Source organism: Nilaparvata lugens, chromosome 5, assembly GCF_014356525.2.
Source record: "Nilaparvata lugens isolate BPH chromosome 5, ASM1435652v1, whole genome shotgun sequence".
In the NCBI taxonomy this organism is placed as follows: domain Eukaryota; kingdom Metazoa; phylum Arthropoda; class Insecta; order Hemiptera; family Delphacidae; genus Nilaparvata; species Nilaparvata lugens.
In genome coordinates this window covers 3976005-3998416 of record NC_052508.1, presented here as the reverse complement: position 1 = coordinate 3998416, position 22412 = coordinate 3976005, and the positions used below count along the sequence as shown (strand labels likewise).

Below are 22412 nucleotides of genomic sequence, written 5' to 3'. Positions count from 1 at the left end.
TATTTTCAGAAAGTATATTTTACAATATATTCCCCTGAAAATTACTCCCCTAATATGGAACAAGTCCGTGTTTAGAGGAGGAGTCAATACAAAAATAGGTACAATACAAGAAAGAAGAAATTGACTGTCTACTGCTGTAGTTTACAAGCATAAGCTTGTAAAGCTAATAATATAATAATAAATACAATACTAATACTATAATACTAAACAATAAAATAAAATGACTTCTTATTTCAGCAAAACACGAAAATAAAACAAAATTACATACAATGTGTCCAAAACAAAAAAATAAATTCATTTCCACAACAGTCACTACAAATATTGACAAAAGAAAATATTTTGTCAGATAAAATATTATAGTATTCAGTGATATTACTCTGAAATGATCTCAGTCATCACTGATCTACATTATAAGTATAGGCCTTATAGTGTGCTTGCAATTTATATTGTAAAGTTCTGATTTTTTAATATATTACTTGGGTACATAAGAGAAGTCCAGAACCAATTTCTTCATGCAAAATTTCCTTGTGCTAGATACAGAGTTCCGAATGATCTCATTTGATTCATAATTTTATAATCTAGAAAAAAGGCGAGAGCAAATTTTTCTGTCCAATTACGAGATTTGGCAGAAATAGCTGAAAACTGGAAAATGAGCCGGAAATACGAGGTTTTTGGGCCACTCTGTATCTAGCACAAGGAAATTTTGCATGAAGAAATTGGTTCTGGACTTCTCTTATGTAGGTACCCAAATAATACCCAAATAAATAGAACTACAATATAAAATTGCATGCACCAATGTATATAGTGACTGGACTATTTTTTAATTGATCAATTTACAAATCGTCCATTGAAAAAACACAGTTTATCTGTATACCTGCATAAAAATATTGTGATTCATGATTTCTGATAACTGAATACTATTAGCGGAATGTTGGTAGTGTCCGGTCCAAGTGCGACTACCGTTACCGGCTTTTAACATATAGATAACAACATCATTACTGTCTGCTTTATCGCATGGAAAGTGTTCTTCTGGGAGTCTCGGCCTTGGTGTTTACCCTAGCACCATTATTTATTTTTTCGAGCTGCACCCATCACGCTTTATGAACGATATGAGTTTTTTGCAATACAGTTCCGTTGCCGTGTGCATTGCGTAAAGTCGCACTACAAGTTAGTGGTTAGTGTTTCTCGACCTAGTAGGCTGCACGTATTTCCTGACCTGATTTTGAGCCTTGACGAGTTACTTTTATTTCCTAATTGACTCTCTTCCGTATAAATATATTATTATTAATTTCAGTTCGCTGTAAATTGTGTATCCTATCAGCGAATTCCGCTGGTAACCGGTTCTAAACAGCGTAAATGAACTTATAGAGAATTGTATTGAAATTTACTTGGTTATCTGATTGATATAAAATCCATCCCCTCATCATTTACAATTCTACCTACTGCAATTTTGTTTTCAATCAAATTGAATTGTAGGTAAACCTACTATTTCTTTGACAGAAAAGTAAACAGCATTATTGTGCAAGGCAAACAACTTATTTCATTCTTTTTGATTTCCTCTTCAAATCAATCAAATTTCGATCGCATCGCTGTAGTTATGCTATATCTATAACTCATAAGTGACTCATTTGCTCTTTCACTCATAAATGAAGAATAATAATAATTTGAGTACAAATCCTAAACCTTTACTCGGTACGAAATTTCTAGTGTGAAGGATCCAATTTTGTTATTTATACGTTCCAAGCATGAACTGGAGGGTGAAAATGCAGTTGAAGGAAAAGGAAAGATGATCGCTCGAAAATGCATTTACTTCGCGAATTTAATTACATTGCAAATTGCAGTGTATACTGGTGCCCAAAACAGTGTTGAAAAGCTGCATAAAGTTTAAAATGGTCCACCGGTAACATTTTATTTTACTGAAAAACTAAATTCACATTTATTTCCTCCAAATTATATCTTTTTTTTTTGTTCTCGTCTATCCATTCGTTACGAGTCATCTTATAAGCCCACCCCAACAGATGCGTTAGTTCCAGAGAGTTTGTGTGCTTCAAGTCACGTAGGAGAATTGCTGGAGATTTTTTCGTGATCTTTTCAAAGTTTATGTATTTCCCAATGATGAGAAATAGTTTTTCAACTTGTAATTAATTGATAAAATCAAATTGATAAAATAATCAAACATATTTTTAAAAATTCTTATTTCTCTTCCAGAGTTTTTTTTCCAAGAATTACATTATTTATCACTAGGTTTTTCCTTGAAGAATTTATTGGATGTTACGTTCTCATCTAACTCTATAATTTATGAAGTACATCGTGAGATTCAAGCAAAACGTAAACCTCCTCTTTCCACCTACAAATTTCAAATTGTAGAGGATTGATAATTCGTTCTGCTTGGAAATAATACACGAAGGACATCATTGTTTTCATAGGCTCATTCGATTCCTAAGACCGGACCACAGAATCATGCTGATCCTTTGAATGGAGGAGTAATCTTTAACAAAGGATGCCACCCCTCCCCTCATTGCCATGCCACCCATCAGCCCACCCCAACAGATGCGTTAGTTCCAGAGTGTTCGCGTGCATCATGTCACGTAGGCACTTGCTCCGTCTCGTGTGAAAATGCTCTATTACGAAAAATCGGCTATAGCCTAGTGTTGCCTCATAAAAATAATTGCTATTCAGCAACTACTCGGTAATTAGACCTACTCATAGATTTTTTCCACTTGCAAATCACTTTAATACTTATATTTCATTACGTCAATAAACCAAATAATTAGCGATGATATCTGATTATAGAATTGATTATTTGAATCAGCTCATTCCGATGGAAATAATTTTTTTCTTTAACATTGTAGTATAGAATGTAACATTGAGTATAGAATGTTACATTCTATACTCACTGCTCGAGACATCAAATAATATAACAGAGTACTAGTGATTCAATATAATAGAACAATTATTGATTACCATACATTCTCAATTATAAAATTAATTTGGGGAAATGTACAACCAAACGTGATTTTCTTTCTGGTAGTTCTTCTACAACGAGGAAGTTTAAATTATTCAAGGAAAAGAAGAGTTTTCAGCCAGGTTCAAAAGAAGTGTTCTTGTTATATAATAATACTTTATTCGTCGACCTATTAGTTTTCATTTTCTTATCAAGGTTACTCCTGTCTGCTTCTATTTTCCAGGCTATTAAGATACTGTTAGCCATTCTGAACAGACTATTCCATAACGCCATTACGAAGTATCATTTCCTAATATTTATTATTACCCAACTCATTACTCATTACGCTATTATGATTTCCATAGCTTTCAGACTATTTGAAATAAATCGACGTCATTATCACCGGCTTGATTGTTCTGTGCGAAGTGATGGATTAATTTTGCAGACTACCGTACCTTCCTTCACGGTGCATAGTACACTATTTCGCTTTAAATCTCATTAAACACTTGTTGGGTTTCCTATTATCCTCCAGCAATGTTACAATTGTGGCTTCTGGTATTCTACGAGAATTCCGTTAAATCTTTATGATTTTCAATAGAAACAAAATATTCCTGTAATTCCTTAGCCTACCAATTAAATATTCTAAGCATGAGTTTGAAAAAACTACAGTACGATTTATCATTTCCACTTCATGCAGCTATGATTATTTCTCTTGTAATCATTTATTTTTGACAGTATTTTTTTCAATCCTTATTCTTAAAAATCCTACTCAATTGTAGTTATAGACACTTTCTTATTTTTCGTGATTCTTGAGGAATAGTATTCATTCGTTTTTCGTTATTAGTTTTCACTATGTAGTTTCTCAATGAATTGAAATCTCGTAACTTTATGGTACTTGGAAAGCCACCCGTTATCGACTCAATCACAACTAAAATATTTTATTAGTCACATCAATATCATAATATAATATCATTCAATAATAATTTCTAAACAAAGTGAATTATAGATGAAGTTATACAAACACCTTGTACTTAGCAGCTTAGATACTTGGATTGCCTACTAAGCTGCTAATAAATGATTAGCCTATTTATTTCAGTCTACTTGAGACTGCAAAAAGAAGCTGCAAGTTTGTCAATCGTATACAAGTTTCTTTTTCATAATTTTATTACATGTTGTTCCAGCCGAAAGTTTAATTTTACAAGTGTATTTATGTCAGAATCGTTTCTATTCATCATTATCTCTCACCACTATATTTGACACCACCATTACCAAATATAGTGATATATAGATATCCATTATCAATATAATAATAATATAATGTTCAATCAATTACCAATCTGGATGCAGATTTACTCAAGCCACATACAAAAATGATTGACTGACGTAATTAAAATATTTGACTGAAAATCTCCAGTTACTATAGTGAGGTCCACGTTATAATGGCAGTGGATAAAGATAAAAGAATAGCGATGGTGATTCTCTGCATTAATTAATTATATTTCTACACTGTCAAAAACATTATTGGCATCGTTGTGGACTTGGAAAAGGATAGTACAACCGGCTTTGTCGAATGATAGACAAGGATAGCAAAACCAAAGTTGATCAAATACTGTCATTATAACGTGAACCTCACTATACAATACAATCAAACGTAGAAGAGTGAGAGCTATTAATTACAATCCAAGTAATAAACTCTTCATCAGTTTTCTCATTGCAAATCATAAATCAGTGACCCGTGCGCTGTATCTTACAATTTTCCTGTTAGAATACAATTACAAAGCGTGATAATATGATTAAATGATCCATTTAATTGCTAGATTTGGCGCGAATTCGTCGACATCAAATCCGATTTATGACTTTTTAATAATTTGTAATATCATTCGTGCACGCTGGTTATAGTTACAGAGCTGTTTTGGTCATTATGATATCCATCAATTGTGCTCATGCCAACTTAACTGTAAATGATTTGACCTTGATGAAATGATTCTGCAAAGTTTGAGAGATCTATTTTGAATTGATTGAACAGCTAGACTTTGCTTTTCTGATTTACAGAATTTATTACGAATATCTCCATTCCATTCTGTAAAATTTTAACAGAAATCTTTACGAAACATTTATAAGTTCTCTATTAATTCATAAGAATATTATTACGAATAGATTTGTACCTTTCTTCCTTTTTCCAAATTATGACTCGTTCCAGAAATAATTTATTTTTCTAGTGTAGAAAAACCTATCAAGAGTATCCCTAGAAAAATGAATGAGAAATAGTATCTATATTCTTACTTTTCTGTTTCTCGAAAAATAGTTTACAAAACCAGTAATCAACTTCTTAGAACTCAATTTTAATTAACCTCGTACTTGAATATTGGTCATACTCCTAATCGTGGTATAATATCTGATTATAATCGATCACATCATTCCAAAGGAATTAGTCACATAGTAATAATTTACAAATCACTCATTCCTCTTCAAAAATTGAAGTGATTCTACAGTTGTATATTGTAGGTCTATTGTGGAAAAATGTTCCACCTACAATATTACTAATTATTCATTTGATTCTTAACTTAATTCAAACCATTTGAAATATACATTTAATGGAATGTAGTTGGGGTGAGAAATTTTTCTTGTCTGACATTGAATTCAGTGGTTAGAAAAACTTTTTGATTAATATTCGATATCCTTATTTCAATTTCAAATTTCATGAATCTCTTATTCTATGCATATATAGATCGGCAGATTAGAATAGTCATCAGTAATTAGTTTTGCAAAACTTTCCTATGATTACTATCAGAGTAGTAAATAAGTGAATGACGAAAACTGTGTATTTATTATTTCAGTTATGTTGTATTGTTGCTAACATCACACTTTGATTATGATCAAAATTGTGAATGATGAAAACTTTATATTTATTGTTATAGTCATCACAATTCGATTATGATCAAAGCTGTGAATCTCTGAATGACGAAAACTGTATATTTATTTATTGTTACAGACATCGCAGATTGATTATGATCAAAGTTGTGAATATCTGAATGACGAAAACTGTATATTTATTTATTGTTACAGACATCGCAGATTGATTATGATCAAAGTTGTGAATCTCTGAATGACGAAAACTGTATATTTATTTATTGTTACAGACATCGCAGATTGATTATGATCAAAGTTGTGAATATCTGAATGACGAAAACTGTATATTTATTTATTGTTGCTGTCACCACAGTTTGATTTTGATCAAAGTGGTGATCCTCTAAATGATAAAAACTGTAGATTAATTTGTGCAGACATCTTAGTTCGATTATTGAAATTGTGAATAAATGAATGATGAGTTGATTTGCTGTTGTAGACATCGCGGTTGGTGTGCAACACACAGTGGAGCTGCTGTCGACCGACGAGGCAGTGGAGGTGGTGGAGGATGTCCCTCTCGGCAAGGGTGTGGCCGACGTCCTCGGGTACGACTCCATTAGAAATCAGCTGTACTACGAGGATGCTGACGACGAGAGCATCAGCATCTTCCGAGTCAATCTCACCGGCAACAATTTTCGCCGTCAACCCATTGTTACATGTGAGTAATTTCCAAAAAAATAATTATATTATTAGGGTTGTTTGCACAGTGAAAGCTTAAACTGTTTTGAATCAGCTGCTGGTTTATTCTCAAAATAAGCTATAATTCAACAAATACTGAGACTGAGGCCCGTATGCAGATACTAGGTTTAAACGAAGAAATATCAGCTGTTCGTTTAACCCCCTTATGAAACACATTATAATAAATGCAACCATATCTACAAGTAAACGTGGTTTAGCGTTAAACGTAGTGTTAGCATAAATGGCACTTAGGGCCATAAGCACCATCTAAGTTCAACGCTAAATCACGTTTACTTGTAGATATGGTTGCATTTATTATAATGTAATTCATAAGGGGTTTAAACGAGCAGCTGACATTTCTCCGTTTAAACCGAGTATCTGCATAGGGACTGTAATGTGGATTCAATCCATTTCAAACTAATGATCAGTTTGAACTGCCACTGTGCAAACTACACTCAATGTAATTGATACGATTCTCATTCAATCTATGAGAAAGTCATAAATTATTTGTTTTCATAGTAATGTTTAAGATTATGTCTATGTAGTGATATTCACGTTATTAAGTCGGCACCTGGTTAACATTGGTTTGCTATCTTCATTAGGCAAATCAGATAGCTCTAGCCTTCTCGTATTTCTCTCTGTTGCCAAATCATTTTATGAAGATATAATAATAATATTTCATTTTCAACAAAAGTATAGCAAAGCAATTTAATACAGTTGAAAAACGTCACAGATAAATAACAGAATAACAGAAAATATCAGTCATAAAATAAAACTTACCTATAACATTTAACAATTCATGAAATTTGCAACAATAATGATAATAATTTTTCTCACAATTGTTGACTTTCCATTCATAAAACCATTGACAATTGAAAAGCAAATCGAATTTCAACAGTTAGCTCATAATTCTATAATGAATGAGCCTCTCACAAACCTTTGACAACGTATTTAAAACGGAAATAGGTCTATAATTATCAATATCCATAACATTACCTTTTTTAGGAGAGGAATCACTTTGGCTATTTTCAATAAGTCTGGAAATATATCAGAAGCTTTCTAGAATATTCAATCTATTTTATGAAAATGTATCATTAAAAGCATGCACATTTATATATTTTATTGGTGAATAAAATCATTATAATATATTTAAGATAATATCTCTAATATTGAACATTATTAACAAGAATCAACAACTAAATAAATCAGATATGAAGAAAAGATTCGAATCACATCAATCTTTCTACTGTAGAAGGCGGTGGAAAAATAAACTTGATACAATACTGTTATATAATTCTCACTGACTGACACGTGAATCTCACTATAGTCTAATTATATATAATATTAGGAGAAATAAGAATTGATTAATTAAAATTCAGAGTATCTACAATGAAAAATTTATTTGAAAATGCTCCAAATGTAGCTACAATGGATTGTATGACAGCACCATAGATAATTAAATTTGCTACATTATATCTGTGACAGCACTAATGTGGTGCTCTTACCCACCATCTTGTAAGAATTTGAAAGTTTTATCAAGTTATCAGTTGATCTTTACTTCAAAAGATGTCTCATTTATCTCTAATGCATTCAATCTTTTCTGTCTAAATAATCTTAATAATCTCCAATGGCTCGATATCGTTTAAAATTCCCAATTGATTTTAATTTATTCGGTGCTTGTCTTGATTCAGTCAAGTACAGTTCCTCAATTTTCAAACAATTAATTGACGACCCAAAATCTAAATAGTGGGAGATGATGCTTCAATGACACAACTTCATGAATTTATTTATGAAAAAAATGAATTCAAAACGATGTAATCATCGTCAGTCGTATAAAATGTATCATAGTTATTAACAATGATTTCAAGCGCATTGAAACTAGGGTACATGCTTTGTTGTAAATAGAACAATCTGAGTAGAACAAACCAACAGATTGTGTATTGTTATTATTCAATTATTGAACAATTCCAAAACATATTTGAGTAGTGTTGAATTTAATAAAAGCTATTAATCATCAATGATTTCAACTTTTTATTATTTTGCGTCATGAACAACAATTGCGTCAATTTTTGAGTTTTGTGACTCAATATTGAAGTTCCTAGATATTTAATTGTGAATGATTATTAATAATAGATATTCAATAGATAATTAATTTCAGTTGCTATTGATAGTTTTTTTGTGATTTGTAGTCATTACTACAAATTTCCCAATTTTATAGGTTCTCGTTTGATTACAATTTGCAAAATATTATTAGTAATGATAATTCAATGAAAATCAGCGTCAACTTTAAAATTGAATTGTCAATCAAATTCTTTAATAATGAAATTACTATGCTCTGATGATGTAGGCTATTTAATATTAATGTGAAGAAATTAGTCATGCACATATATGCAAATAGAAAAATGAATAATAAATGAATGGCTTAATTATTTTTAATTATTCCGTCAAACTTGTATGCTTAGTAATTCATTGTACGCATTTCTACCCCATGGCAAAGCACCGTCTGGGAGAGAGCATCAAACACCTATGCAGTATATACCTAATATTATTATTAGTGGTTCTCATGGTATTTCTGTGTGTCGAATAAATTGTAATTTCGAATTCAACTTGTTTTCAGATCAAACTGTGAGAGGTATAGCAGTCGATCCGATATCATCAATTCTCTACTGGACAAGTGATAATGCCATCAAATGGTTGAATGTGTCCGAAGAGATAACCACTCCGCAAGAAGGCAACACTCTGATAAGCTTCGAGAAAGATCTGCCTCATGGAATTGCTGTTGATGTTTGCAATAGGTATATCTTCTTATGCTAACCTTCCTCTATGTCTTAAGTTTGTGAACTTGAAATTAAATGAAGCTTTTGTAATTATTGTAAAATCTCAAGCCAAATACTATTCATTAAAACGTAAAACTCCACTCAACTCTAGCCATGTATGGATCGTCTGGAGTGCAGCAATTATAACTTGTATCTTACTTGTAAAAATCAAATTTATTTTGCGTCAAAATAATACAAAAACAATACATATTAAAAATCACTCAAGTGCAAAAAATACATAATGATTAAATTTCTTAAAATTAATAGGCGTTGCCAGCAAATCATTATTGGAGATAACATTTATTAATATTCAACATCAAATTATATTGTATTCAGCTTATCAATCCAATGTAGTATGTAGTTCATATTTTAAAAATATTGTTCTCTTTGTTCCAGAATTGAGTTATTTGCCATTGTCAGTGGTTGTAGTGCAGAAGAAAATCTATTGGCTTGAAAGTTTCTCCAGGAAAGCTCTGTTCAGCATCGATATCCTCCACAACGAATCCAATACTTCCAAAGTACAGCCAAAACTTTTGAGAAATTTCAGAAGCATTCCGTTTGGTATAATCACTTCTCAGCAGGACTCTAATCTTGCAAGCAAGGAGTGCAAACCCATCGCTGACAAAAAGAAACAGGTAATGTTAAAAACTGAATTTGAATTACTTCTAAGCAATAGTTTTGAAAATAATGTTAGAGACGCCAGTTTTTTTGGCTTTCAGGTACTCTACAGTAAATAGAGGGTGATTGCTCACAAACTTCTTGAGACATCCCTATCAAATTGCTGAGCTCCACTATGTTGTATATCAATCAACTTAATTGATAAGCCTAGTCAATCTCAAAATAAAACGTGTCAATGCATGTGAAAGAACCTTCGGTAAATATTATTATTTTGTCGAGATAAATGACCGCTTATAATAGAATAACTATTTGGAATGATTGGAATTAGTTATTTCATTGATGATGTGGTGAATAAATAATTTCAAACAAATATGATGGGTTGACATTTGAAAAATCAAATATTTCAAAAGCTTACAAAGTGATTGTGGAAGCTGCTTCAAGGCCCATATTATCTCTTTCTATCATACGATGAAATTACTCATTTTTCTTTTTAGGTCTAATGAAATTATTGAAAAACAAAATTTATCAAGCTAGTGTGTTTTGATAAAATGGAAAGGATACTTGATAACTTTTTTGTGTTAAATATGATTGAATTAAGATATAATTCGATATTCTGTATTTAACAAGAGCTACTTTGAGTAATAAAAATAAAACTAATTCTACTTTAAGAAAGTCTGCAAATTTGAACATAACTTTTTGTTTATTCTGTTGACCGTTTCAAATAAATTTCATTCTAACGGTATCATCTATCAAATTGTATCATCTCACAAATAATGAATGTTCTATCTACAATTATTATTCTCAATTTCTTCTCACACTTCTTATTATCTTCTCACTTTGTATCCTAGACTAACTAAATATCTTTGTTTGGTTAGATCTGTAATTCTTTTCCAATATTTGTAACTTCTCACAAATAATGAATGTCATATCTATTCTCTTGTGTTTTTATTCTTTCCCAATATTTGTATTCTCATAAATAATGTATGTCATATAATAAATTCTCGAGTGTTTTCTTTTTTTCCTAATATTTGTTTTTGAACTTATTGTTACAGATCGAAGAAGAACGTAAGAGTAAGCTGAAGAGTCACGTGGCCGTGCACTTCGAGAACAAGGAGCTTCTGTCCAAGTTCGACTTCTGCCTGAACTATGGCACCCTGGTGGCCGACAAGGCCGAGTGCCTTTGCCCCGAGGGCTTCGAGGGGCCTCGCTGCGAGGTCAACCTGTGTCACAACTTCTGTGTGGCCGGCGAGTGTCGAATGTTGGGTGGGGCGCCTCGCTGCCAATGTCCGCCGCACCGCTCTGGATCCAGGTGTCAGGTTAGATGAAACTCAATTCAAAACAGTTTGAAAATGATATAACGCATATTGTGATTCAAATTTACCTGTTCCTCAACGATTCGGGTCATGCACCAGCCCTGACTAATGCCTGACTCAGCCCTAAAAATTGGTTTATTACTCCAAAGCTTTATCAATTTAATTTGTTTGTTCTTTATTGATTCATTTATCAATATAAAATAAACTATCACTATTGAGCACCAATAAACATTGCTTGAGAGCATCATTGTTTTTGAATTCAATTTGAATCAAGTTAAGTATTCTATCTGCTAATGTTATATTTCTCCTACTCCCACTGGCGAACAATTGAGTCATTTTATGCCAGTTTTTCTTCTCTTACCGTATATTATTATTTTTTAGTTGAATTATATTGTAATGCTGAACTTTATTTTTATTTTTGTAAATGTATGTAAATAAATTTGAATTAGAATGTGTTTGGAATGAGGAGTAACCTCTACAATAACTGGTAACAATGTTTACGGTCATATAATCAATTTTATGTGTCAATCATCTTGAATAGGATAATTTCTTGAAAGAAAATTGAATCAACAAATCAACTAAAATCAACAAATCTGAGTCATAGTTTAATCACGGGTGACCACCCCCCTCCTCCAGGCCCATGGATGCAGCCCTCTGAAATAATTAGAATAACATCTTTTTTGTTGAGCCCCTCCTTAGGATTATCGGCTTGAGTTAACAGTTAACTTTGCAACATAAACGTCCCATAACATGAGATATCTTCTTACGCTATTTTTCCTCTAGGTATAGTTGAACTCAGTTGACTAAAATCAAAAATTTGAGCAGGTTCACATTCAAATAGCGTTGTTGTGTTTGTAACGTGTTATGTTATATAATTATTATGTTGTAATGTGAGTGCATTGGAATGTTGTGTTAGGTTGAGAGATGCGCCGGCTACTGCCTGAACGGCGGCTCGTGCTCGCTGGACGAGACCAGTGAGCTGCAGTGCTCATGCGCCGACCACTACACGGGCAACAGGTGCCAGCACAAGCTGCCCAACATGTCCGACAACAAGTTGTGCAACATCTACTGCCACATGCAGCAGATCAGCCACGAGTACAGACAACTGCTGTTGGACTCTGACAATCTGGCGCCCATTCTCTCCAAACGACCTGACCTCTGCAGGCAAGTGTTAGGTTAGGTTAGTTGAAGTTAGGTTGGGTTAAGGCTGAAAAAATAAACTTTCCACTGGTGATATTTTTCAAAGTTCTTCGATTTTTATACTATCAAGATATCGAAATGAAAAAGTTTTCTCACGAAAACATTTTCTTCCGATCATTACTTTTTGAGATATGAGCGCCTAAAGTTTAAATTTTGAGACAGAACATTTCAAATTCGGTAAGAGATAAATCCATGAAATTCAGAGGATAAATTCTTCACGGAATTGTTGATTGAATTAAACAAACAAAATTTTAAAATATCAATTTTTGAGAAAGTTATTCAATTTACCAAAAATGACTAAAAATAACTTTTAGTCGAGTTATTTTTGATCACTTATAATAAATTGAATAACTTTCTTAAAAATTTATATTTTCATATTTTTTGTTTTATTCGATCAACAATACCGTGAAGAATTTATCCTCTATATCCCATGGATTTATCTCTTACCGAATTTGAAATGTTCTGTCCCAAAAATTTAAACTTTAGGCGCTCATACCTCAACATGTAATGATAGAAAAAAATTTACTGAGAAACTTTTTCATTTTTATAGTATACAAATTTAGAAACATTAAAAATATCACCAGTAGTGCAGTAGGTAGTTTTAGCCTTTGTACAGCCTTAAGTTAGTTTAGAGTAGGATGAATTAGGTTCTAATCTTATTGAATGCGTATACGTGTAAGTGCAAGCTTGGCTATGCATGACCAAGTGCGCAGATGAGAAACAAAATCTGGAACGAAAATAGGAACACTCACACTGAACGCTTGCAGTTGCTAGTTATGGTTTTTCTAGTAGAAAAGTGTTTGTGGCACTTTCAAGTCTTTTTACTCAATATGGATTGATTTGACTCCTCTATTATTTCTAAATTTCTTCTCCGAGAAGCACAATAAATTAAAAAACTGAATAAACTTATTTTTTGCTGAGGGTGATGCCTACATGAGCTATAAGTTTGTGCCTGGTTGATGAAACTGATGATGATGAGAGATTAGTGTATGATAATTGAGTTGGATGTATGCATTTTAAGAATATACACATTTTAAGATGAAAAAATGGGTCAATGAAGCTGATTCAAATGTCCAATCCTATCGGTAAATTTTTCATTGCATAAGTGAGCTTCGTGATGGAAACGGTACTAGGCTAATCCTAGCTTTTCGACAGATAATAATTTCTGTTGCTCCCTTATTCTAAGATTGAATCCGATTTCATGGGCTTATTTATAAATGATTCATTATTCATGTATCTACTTTATATAAAATAATACACTATGTATAAAAGCTGGAAAAGGGTACACCATATATATAAGTCTACAGCCTGTAATGATTTTTTAAATTTTGGTGACATCTAAAACAAGTTTATCATTGAAAAAAATAAGTAATTAAAGAATGAATAATCATAAAAATAATTTTTGTAATAAAAGGTTTAATTTCTCTTCTTTCTGTAGCTGTCCGGAACCAAAGGCGGCAGAAAACTGTACAGGCAACTCGGTTACCATAGAGGAAATCAGTCCAGAGCAGTGTGCGACCGACAACGTATTCAGTGGCAATGCGGCAAACATGCTCTACATCCTGATATGCGTATGTTGCATCCTCCTATTCCTGGTGACAGTGCTCGCCGTCAAAGCGTGGAACCTGCACAAGCGGCCCAGGATCAAGAAGCGCATCATTGTCAACAAACAGCCTCTCACCTGCAGGCCGCAAACCGAAAACGAACAGTGCGAAATAACTATCGAAAACTGTTGTAACATGAACATCTGTGAAACTGTGAGTATTGACATCATCAGATACGTTTTTAGTAGTCAACTAGTTGCTTCAATATTCGGCTTGATATTGTTATCTTGGTTGTAGCAACAAAACACTGTAATTTCGAACACAGGATTTATATCGTGCATGATACAGGGTGGATCACGAATGGAAGTAGGCTATAATAGTATCGAGTAACCTAGCTGGCTGATACTCCAGATCACCGCTCTACATTTTTTATGTTAGGGCCAAGCCACATGATGCGTTTGAAGACCAGTCGGCAGGGCAGGAAGCTCTCCGATTGGATGATCAACACAGCTGATTCCCGAACGCCAACCCAATCAGCCAATCGGAGAGCTTCCTGCCCTGCCGATTCGTCTGAAAAAAGCCTCATGTAGCTTGGCCCTCAGAGTGTTTTTATTTCGTTTCTCAACAGTGCATTTTACTAGGATTTCATTTCAACCTACAGATACTTTATATTATTCAAATATAATCTAATTTAGATTTTGGAAATCGATAACGTCTTGGGAGCTGAATGCCTGAAGATTGCTTTATTCATATCGATTACTGATTAGTAAAAGAGGATTATGATTCATTTGGTAGATTAACAGAAAATTATTTTGGCTTAAGTTTTAAACTGTAGGAGATACTAGGTGGTACTACTACTTGATAAATCTGTCTGCAGTTGGGCAAACTTCAACCATTATTGTAGAGTATTTTGACTCCAGCCTTGAAATGCATGATAAAATAATTCAATTAAGAAAGCTATCATTTAACAAATTCAATACTCTGGGTCGGTTGCAGAAAAGTCTATTAAATTGTAATCATTAAAAGCCACAAGAACCAATCAGAGAAGCCTTCTATTCATAAAAAGATCTTTTCTGATTGGTTCTCGTGACATTTAATCATGATTAAAATCGAACAGGCCTTTGTTCAACCGGACCTTAGGAACTTAATAGTGCCTGAAGGAAGGTGTTTTACTTTTATTTACAGCAAAATAAACATACTAAAACATTGCTTTCGATTTTTTATGAGAATGCGAATTAACATTCTAATGATCAATCTCATAATAGATTTCATGTTTTACTCCACTAACTGATTTCTACTTGGAATCATTATTGAATACTCAGGTACTTGAACACATCCATGGAAAATTTCCTTATAGAAACAGTTCAAAATCGAATTGCTGGATCATGAATAATATCAACTCTATCTGATTCATGTTGCCTATAAATGATTCCATTTATTTCTTAGCATTCCAAGAAGGCAGCAAATCTAATAGGAGCCAATGATACCAAACAAATTTATCTCGTAGAGTTGTGGAATTTCACGATACCGCCAATAATGAATAATATATTTTTGTGGTGTGTGTATACACGATGAATTTTATAAAAATCCTAAAAGTGGATTCTTGTATGTTGAATCAAATTCTGTACCTCCTTGATTGTGTTTGTTTCTCACTCTATCATATTCTCTAGGAAATTGAAAAAATGAGAATGCAATGGAGCGCCAGGGGGAATCATACAGATTCTATACCTGTATAGGATACAAATCTGTATATTACTGCTGCTGATTTATACATTCATTGGGGTTATGCTTATTTTATTGCACCGGTAAGCGAAGAATTGTTTATTTTTAGCTCGGGATCTCTTCTGCGTGTTCTTCTTTCATGGGGTATTCTTGGACTCTTCTCTTTCCTCGAGTAAATCTAGAATGTTTGTAAGCTCCTATGAAATATTCTCAAATTATTGTTGTATTTAGTACATGTGTATGTATAATCAATTCCGATTTTTTTAAGTGTGTTGTAATATGAACAAGAAAATTTGTGATCATTAACAAATGACTGGTAAAACAAATGAGATAGCCTATCACTTTTTTTAATCTTAACAGAGAATAGGTCATTTTCAAACTCTGCATGCTTTCAGGTTCAATGTGATAATTTCTTATAGCTAACCAAATATTTTCAATGTGCCAATAACTCTAAATTCTCTTCAATGTTTAATTATGAATTACTATGAATTGGCTTCAACACTCACTTGAAGATGAATTATCATCTATGCATAGAACATGTCATAAGGCGCTACATCCAATATCGTTTATTTATTCAATAATAAGGAGATCAAAGAATCTTCAAATCATTCAACTGATCTCAAATAAATTATTACTAATGGAGATATTTTGTAACGCTTCTTAATTTTAATTTTCAAATTCTTTTTTCAATTGTCTATGCTAATTATGACTCATCTGGTTCTTTGACAATAGTTAATAAAAATATTTTTTTCACTATTTAAGCTGAAATACTTACATAGACACATTCTCTTTTGTTTCTACAATCACTCTTGTTGCATGAACGAAGCAATTCTTACTAATAAATTACTTTTTATAATAAAAAGCCTACTGTATATTTCTAGTAATAGTTTAGATTTTGGAGCCTGATTAAAACATATGCATGATCTTGAGTAATTATTATATTCATATTAATTTTGCGTTGATATGTTTGATAACAAAATTAATATTTAATGTATCTCATGCTGATTGTAGCATATTATTGTTTCTCCATGTACCAGTGGTGGTATGATGCAGTGGTGGAAGTACTCATTTCTCGTTTGAATCACCCCTTTCATTGACTTGTTCCAATTATTTTACTGACTCATAGTAGCTAAAGCATCTACACTGTTCTCTGTCATTTGACCCATATTCAAATTTCTTCATAACTTACATTAATTTTATATGATAGCTCAGTTTAATAACCTTAACCTAAATTGATATTTAGGTAATATAATTATTGATATTATAATATTTTACTTATCGCCTTTGAATAAGTTTTTTCATTCTTGTTATTGCAATTTAATCTTTAATCAATCTCTCTAATATAAGAGATTAAAACTGCTGTATATAAATGGCTCCAATAATTTTGATCATTTCTATCAATATTAAGGATATCTTCATCACATTCACCAAACTAGATAGAAAGTATAATATTTATTAATTTCAAATTCAAACCTTCTTTTTGCAAGTACATCTTGAAGTATTGAATGGTTATTCTAAGCTGTTTGAATAAATCCATTGAAATGAAGGCCCACTTTAAACTGATTTACATTGTTAAACTTGAAATAATTGATATTAGATAATCTTCAATCAAATAATTGTGTAAAATCAAATTTTTAATTATTAATATTGAATAATATTCTCAATCAAATTATAGATGCGATGTGTCTGGCTGTCGTGCTTTGAACTAGGATTCCACTAGCTCTCACATCTTTATAAGGGCCCGGCCACACTCAGAGCTATCTATGATCCTTTAGGTTTCTATATATTTTTGTAAGTTATGCGATCTAGATATTGAAATCCATGGGATCGCAGATCGCATGCTTAACTTCCAGCTTCATTCTTAGTCGTTTAGATGAATTTATCAAAATTTAAAATAACTAGGAAAGGTTGAGTTTTGGAATGATTGATATGCAGATATGGAATAACCGATGTGTGGTGTGTTGCAGCCTTGCTTTGAGCCAGACTTCCGTAAGCCGTCAGGGAAAGACAACAACAACAAGAAGGAGGAGAAGCGCAACCTGCTGGGAGGAATCGAACTGCCTCCCGACGACCTCTACTGACGACGCAACAGTCTTCCGGCCTGCTTCGTGGCCCACTGCTCTTCCTCCTCTCCCTGTTCAGCGTCCTGACGACCAACCGTCGACTGCCAATCCTAATTCTGGATGAGGAACTGTCTCTTTCTGCGAGCGAAATCGTGAAAAACTTGCATTCTCGTGTATTAGATATTTTTGTATATTTTGATAATGATGTAGGAATCGTTACTGCAGGATATGTACTGTGTACATATGGGAGGACTTTGTGATTGAACACCACTATCACAACACTCACCATTTGATGTTGTGGTACAGAACGTTTGTGTTATAACACCAGCGGTTTTAGTGTTGTAACACATACCAGTTGTGTGTTGTGTGGGGGGGGGGAGATTATTGTGATGCCTTGTGAGTTCTGCCTGTGACTGAGCCTTGAGCCTTGCCTTTTCTATTAAACCTGACCTTGCAGTATTCACATGAACCTCCAGAAGAAATTAAGAAAGAATTCATATGTAAAAATTCATTATGATAAAATCCTCTTCTGATATTGGAAGCTGAAAGCTCATCTTACTGTAAGAAATTTTCTCAGTTTTATTGTGATAAAATGTTTAACATGCTCACAACAAATCCAAAGCGTAATTTTCTTTTTTCAATTTTGTGATTGCTATGTTTATCTGGACATAAAATTAGCATGGGATAATACATCATAAATAACTTCCATTCGTTTACACTGTATTTGCGTAAACTTCTTTTTTTTTTGAAATGCAGTGTTTCAAAAATCGCGACTGCAGTTGAGTATCATCAATGAATATGGTTGTATAACTTCTAGTTGATTCATTAGTATCAACTAAATTTTTTATTGTAATTTTTCTCTCAATATCATTTTTTTCTGATGATTTTGCGTTGATAAGGTAGTAGTTCAAAATCAGAGCTTTTTAATCTCGGTTTTATTCTGATCTAAAAATAAAAATTAATTTTAAGTGTCCCACAGTATTTTCAGTGTGAAATAATGTTTTTTGTATTAAAGGTGGAGATCTCTCTATCTAGGTTCTAATCGATAATCCTAATAGATGTTATCTATTTTATTTGGTGGTTTTAAATAACAGCGTAAAAATAATTTCAAAAATCTTGAGATAGATTTGTGTGTTAGCAATGACACTAAGGGCCGGTTTCCGAGCTCGGCATTTAGCTAAGTCCTAGACTTTGAACAGCTGGAGTCAGAAAATTGGCTTTCCAAAACGGGGCGTAGTCGCAGTCATTGTCATAGTCACGTTTGAATTAAATTTCGAAAAACTAGAAAATTGAACACAAAATAAAGAAAATAGTGTAAAGTTTCTGCTATTTTGAATTATTTAGAAATGTCTAATTTTGTCAAGGAAAAACGTTTCCATTTTATAGAAATGAGAAAATAAAAATACGACTACTGTTATAAAAGCTGCGACTACGCCCCGATTTGGAAAGCCAATTTTCTGACTCCAGCTGTTCAAAGTCTAGGCTAAATCCCGAGCTCGGAAACCGGCCCTTAGTGCCTTTATCTTGTATAGATAACATTCTTGAACACATTGATCTCACGTAACGAGATGTATGGGCTATTTATTTAATCATTTCAAATTTCCAAGACTTTGACTTTTCCATTCTTCATGTCTCCTCAAGCTCACAGACAATTCAGGTCACTGATAATTTAATATAGCTCACTGTACCTCGATTTCAATAAAATCGAAATTTTGTCATATCACAGTGAAAAAAAATTATAATCTTTTCCATATACTGTACTCGAAAAAGTACGTTGAAGCACGATTCTGATCATTGAAAGTCATATTTTATTTCAGTTTAAATTATTCAATGAAATCTCTAGTTCACGGTTTAATTAAATTGTGTTGCTTCTCTTCTGCATAGTATTTTTGATGAATACAATCAATATTTTCAGACTGAATTTTGTACTTATTTAAATATATTAATTTACTTCGATTTTTGATTTTGCAAAAGTATACAGAATGTCCTGATTATACGGGATAGTGACAGGCAAATAGCAGGCAGAACATAATTTGTATAATGTATTTAGAAATAATTATTCCTAGGCTAAGAAAACGATTGTCTAAAAAGACCATTATGCATTCTAAGATTCCTATTAGTTTAATGGTATTGACAGTGGTAGTTGAACGGATGTCATTTCAAATCGCTCTAGACTGGAATTCATATTGTTGCCTAATGGTTGATTTTGTGATAGATTATGATTTCAAAAATTTTGGCTTCTATTACTTTGATAGCAAATATTAGTCAAATCAGTATTGTTGGATGCAATAAATCCTATTAAACACTTCAATCCAAAACTAAATAACGACTCATATGAAGCTGAGAATTTTTCATATTGTGAATGTAGCAACCAATGACTAAATTGCCAATTTTGGAATTATCCGAACTCCTACTCAAAGTCAAACGCATTAACTCAATTGTTTTCAATATAATCCAATATTAGTGTTCATTTTCTTAGATTTATTAAGAATACTTTGTTGCGTTACAAAGGAATACCTCAATAATATCCCTCATTAGACGAATGTATCTGCCTTAAAATTATACTAAAAACTATATACATTCGAGAAACTTGATGCTCTAAAATTCTTATTGGATATTTTAACACTTGTAAACTGAATTACTCCATTCCTAGATCAGTTTCATTGACCATTGTAATTTTATCCATTTTTTGTCAGATGAGTGATTTGAATTAAGTATAGAATGTAAAACTAGTAGTTAATTTGAAGCTCTGGTGCTAATTTTGGAGCCAAAGTGTAATCATAGCGTTGTAGAAGGCCTTAATAATAATGGAAGTAAAGTATAGAACTTTTAAACCTCATAATTCATGTTCCTTAGGCGATTACATAAATGGATTTAGAAATGATCTATTCTGAAATTGGACGTTGGAGAGAAGCTGTAATGCAAGATGCTGTTTGACTGAAGAATTGTTTGAAGACTGAGTCGTTATTATTTCAAATGATTATTGCTCTAGATTCATCTAGCTCCATAGTAGCTCACATTTTTAAGATTACATCAATTTCAGATCTTATTTTCATGCAATAAAAATTATAGCATATTTACTTAAGCTATGCCTTTCTAACTGATATAATTCAGAATGAGGTTTCGTATTATTAATTTATAATAGTTTTTTATTCAATGTACTTAGTTGAATTGTTAGTTCTAAAAGTTTTGAATATACTGGTGATCATAATTGAATGTCAGGGTATCTTTTAAGGCGATTCGCTGATAAGGCGATTCTTATCTAGATCAAGGGTCTCCAACCTGCGGCTTGCTGGCCACATCCGTCACACCAACAGATTTTATGCGGGCCGGGGAAAGCTAGAATGGTAAAAAAATTAGTAAAGATTTTGAGCATTTTACCTCTTGTCGCTTTTTTTTTTAATGTAAAATTGGAAAAAAGATGGAAAAATTGGCTAAACATATATGCTGACTTTCTGTCAGCAAGAAGTTTTCTTTCATTCAGCGATAGTTAGTGGTCGGCGCGGACTGTACGTAATAAGGACAAGGTAGGAATCCCGGCTCAGTTGTATTCTTAACCCAACTGTGAGCAGACTCCTCTTTGAATTAAGTTTATAAAATCTAAATACAGATATGTCCGGTCAAATGAGCATCCAAAATCAATCCTAACGAATAGAACAACAAAGTTTGAAGATAAATGGGCGGAAATTTTAATTGGCAAGCAAATGCAATATTCTCTCTATTAAGCTTTTTAATAATATTATATGTATATTACTTATTCGAATAAATTATTAATAAACTCATGAATTGACAAGTTTCATGTCAATGTAATTGGTTTTTACCTACAAAAATAGCAATTTGAAAGAAACTTAGCAAGATAATAATAAAATCACTATTGATATCTTAATAAAACAACCTCATAGAGTCGGGGAGGGGGGAAATTACATTTCTGCCCGACGTTGGTGACCCGCCTCTCCAAAATTTTAGAATCTGGCCCTTGAGGAAAAAGGTTGGATACCTCTGATTTAGATAATAATAATTTTATATATTTTCTGATACTTACTTCGATTGATATTATTTTTTAAACTTATTAAGCTAATACTGTGTCATTTTCATCATTGTTTTTGAATTTAAAATTTTATTTTCTACGAGACAGCTCTTAATTACGTTCAATTTTAATCGGTAATAATAATTATTTTAAACGATTAATCTGAATCGGTTGAATATTCGTAACATTCTACTTAGAAAAGTTTCCTGGCGAATACTTAATTTTTAGTGGTGCTTCCTTATTTCGGAAACCTGATAATTTGCTTCAATTATTTATTAGGAAGAATGCCATTTGGCGAAAATTTATAGCCTCAATTGTAAAAAATTCTTGTGTTCAATAGTAACATAATATAACTTAATTATTATCAATAAGGTTGAAAAATTGAGTAGAGTTTCAAATTTCTATCCAGCCTATCTCAGTTTGAAACTTGAATATTGTACCTGAAAAATGTTGAACAAGCATATTAATTTATAACCAGCTATATGCAATCGATTTGCTATACATATAGTGCTTACTTAAATTATCTAGTGGAACGATATTGTATATTTAATCGAGTTTCACTATGAGATTATGGTAGAGA

The 22412-nt window shown here is 32.4% G+C and overlaps 1 protein-coding gene across 1 annotated transcript; it reads left to right on the top strand.

The window, feature by feature from the left end:
• Positions 1-6277: 6277 nt before the first annotated feature.
• Positions 6278-21938, top strand: LOC111057940 (protein cueball; the record flags this gene model as incomplete). The annotated part of the gene is made up of 7 exons (XM_039429344.1): positions 6278-6509; positions 9147-9338; positions 9613-9980; positions 11016-11279; positions 12193-12440; positions 13915-14233; positions 17710-21938. Coding segments are annotated over 7 exons (1737 nt in total), but the record flags the coding sequence as incomplete, so codon positions are not given.
• Positions 21939-22412: the final 474 nt, after the last annotated feature.